This window comes from Galeopterus variegatus, unplaced genomic scaffold, assembly GCF_000696425.1.
Source record: "Galeopterus variegatus unplaced genomic scaffold, G_variegatus-3.0.2 Scaffold5940, whole genome shotgun sequence".
NCBI lineage: Eukaryota > Metazoa > Chordata > Mammalia > Dermoptera > Cynocephalidae > Galeopterus > Galeopterus variegatus.
In genome coordinates, this window is record NW_007732051.1 from 114,570 (window position 1) to 116,892 (window position 2,323).

The window sequence follows — 2,323 nt, forward strand, 5'->3', positions numbered from 1 at the left end:
GCAGAACTTAATGAAATTGAAACCCAAAAAACAATACAAAGGATCAATGAATCAAAAAGTTAGTTTTTTGAAAAGATAAATAAAACTGACAAGCCAATGAATCTTTTGTTTTTGTTTTTGCTTTGTTTGTTGTTGTTTTCCAAGTTTCTAAAGGTATAACTCACAAATAAAACTTGTATACACTTACAGTGTACAACTGATGTTCTGATACATGCATACATTGTGAGATGATTAAATCAAGGTAATTAACATACTTATCACTTCATATACTTATCACTTTTTTGTGGTGCAAACACTTAAGATCTATTCTCTTAGCGATTTTCAAGTATACAATACATTACCATTAACTATGTTACCATGCTGTACAATAGATCTCCAGAACTTACTCCTCCTGTCTAACTGAAGCTTCATACCCTTTGACCAACATCTCCCCAACCCTCCCACCCCCATCCCACACCATTCTATTCTGTTTCTATAAGTTCAACTTTTTTAGATTTCACATATAAATGAGATAGTGAAGAATTTGTCTTTCTGTGCCTGGCTCATTTCACTTAGCATAATGTCCTCCAGATTCATCCATGTCATTGCAAATGGCAGGATTTCCTTCTCTTTCAATGCTGAATAGTATTCCATTGTGTATATACACCACATTTCCTTTGTTCACTTGTCTGTTGTGAACACCTAGGTTGATTCTATTGCTTGGCTATTACGAATAATGGTGCAATGAACAGGAAAGTGCAGTCATCTCTTCAACATACTGATTTTGGTTCCTTTGGATATATACCTATAAGTGGGATGGCTGGATTAAATGGTAGTTGTATTTTTAATTTTTTGAGGAATCTCCATATTGTTTTCCATAATGGCGGTATTAATCTACATTCCCATCAACAGTGTGCAGGAGTTCCCTTTTCCCCACATTCTCACCAACACTTGTTATGTTTTCTCTTTTTGGTAACAGCCATTGTAACAGGTGTGAGATGATATCTCATTGTGGTTAATGTCTTTTGAAAGAGCAGATGAACTTGTTAACGTCAACGGCTTGTACCAGAAGTTCAAAAATATATACAAATCTAAATGAACAAAAAAATTACCTTTTTTCTCTCTCCCAGACACACAACAGCAGCAGAATATTATAATCAGAACAATGATCAGGATCAACAGCAATGAAAATGATACTGCAAGTAGAATTATGGCCCAGGTAGGCAATGACGTACCTGGTTTATCAATATTGCCTATAAGGTTGAAAGGAGAAAAAAATACATTTTAGTGATACTTGCTTTGTCCAGAATCTTGGATTCTGCCACACTATAAATTGCATTATGTTTTCCAATAATAGTATAACTATTTAGCCTGCTATGGCTAGGTGTCATAGGCCAACTTCCCTTTAGTGTGTTTAATTACTCAATACTCCACAGTACCTTCCATCACAACATTTATTGCTGTTAATAAATAACTGCTTTGTAACTCAGTCCAAGTATTACTCGATTAATGCCTCCAACATTCCTGAGAGGTAGAAAAAGCCAGACTGTGCTGACAACTCCCTAAAGCTGGAGTAGCCCCACCCAAACCCCACCACGGAATTCATTTCTCAGACAGTGATTGCTTTTTCCCTAGTTCCTCAGGAGCCACCTTCCTTAATGTCTTCTTTGCACTCTTATTTTATCCAGTAATCATGGAGTTGGAGAGGAAAAGGTAAGGTGAGACAAAGCAAGAGAAATAAAAGGAGGTGGAGAGAAAAGAAAAAAGAAGAAAAAGCCATTTTGATTTTTTGCCACCATGAGCTATCCAATACTGGTTGTGGTTATCTAAATTCAAATTTAAATTAATTAAAATTATGTCCAGTTAAGTATTCAGTGCCTTGGTTACATTAACCACATTTCAAGTGCTCAATCATCACAGATGTCAAATATTTTCATCATCAGAGAATGTCCGCCAAGCCATTTGGTTTGTGTGAATTGTACTGATGTTCCCAAGAGAGCCCTTATGAGGCATTTCACTTCTCCCTACAGAACTACATTGAAGTCAGACCACAAACATGTAAGTTGATCTTTTTAACTGTGAATTGCTATTCAACCAAAGTCTGTCACTCAACCCCTGAATGTTTGGATGGTATCTCAATATAAATGCATGCTACTTTATTAAATGCTAGTCATTAGGAAATATTAACACAATAGATTTCCTATGAAGGAATATGGGGTTTGATTTATAATCAATGGCCATCCAGCACTTTGGAACTAGAGTTAGAGTTGAAAAACAGCTCTTGAAGGTTTTGCCCTTCATGCAAAGCTTCTCTGCATTACCTGCCATGGTTCTTTAGAATTTC

The 2,323-nt window shown here is 35.9% G+C and overlaps 1 protein-coding gene across 1 annotated transcript in view; it reads right to left on the bottom strand.

Annotated features, from left to right (window-relative positions):
- The window catches only part of IGSF5 (immunoglobulin superfamily, member 5), a 43,336-nt gene that overhangs the window by 17,800 nt on the left and 23,213 nt on the right, over positions 1-2,323 (bottom strand). The window contains exon 4 of the mRNA XM_008590237.1: positions 1,092-1,232. Within this exon, the coding sequence (XP_008588459.1) occupies positions 1,092-1,232 (141 nt within the window). The remainder of the gene's footprint in view (positions 1-1,091; positions 1,233-2,323) is intronic.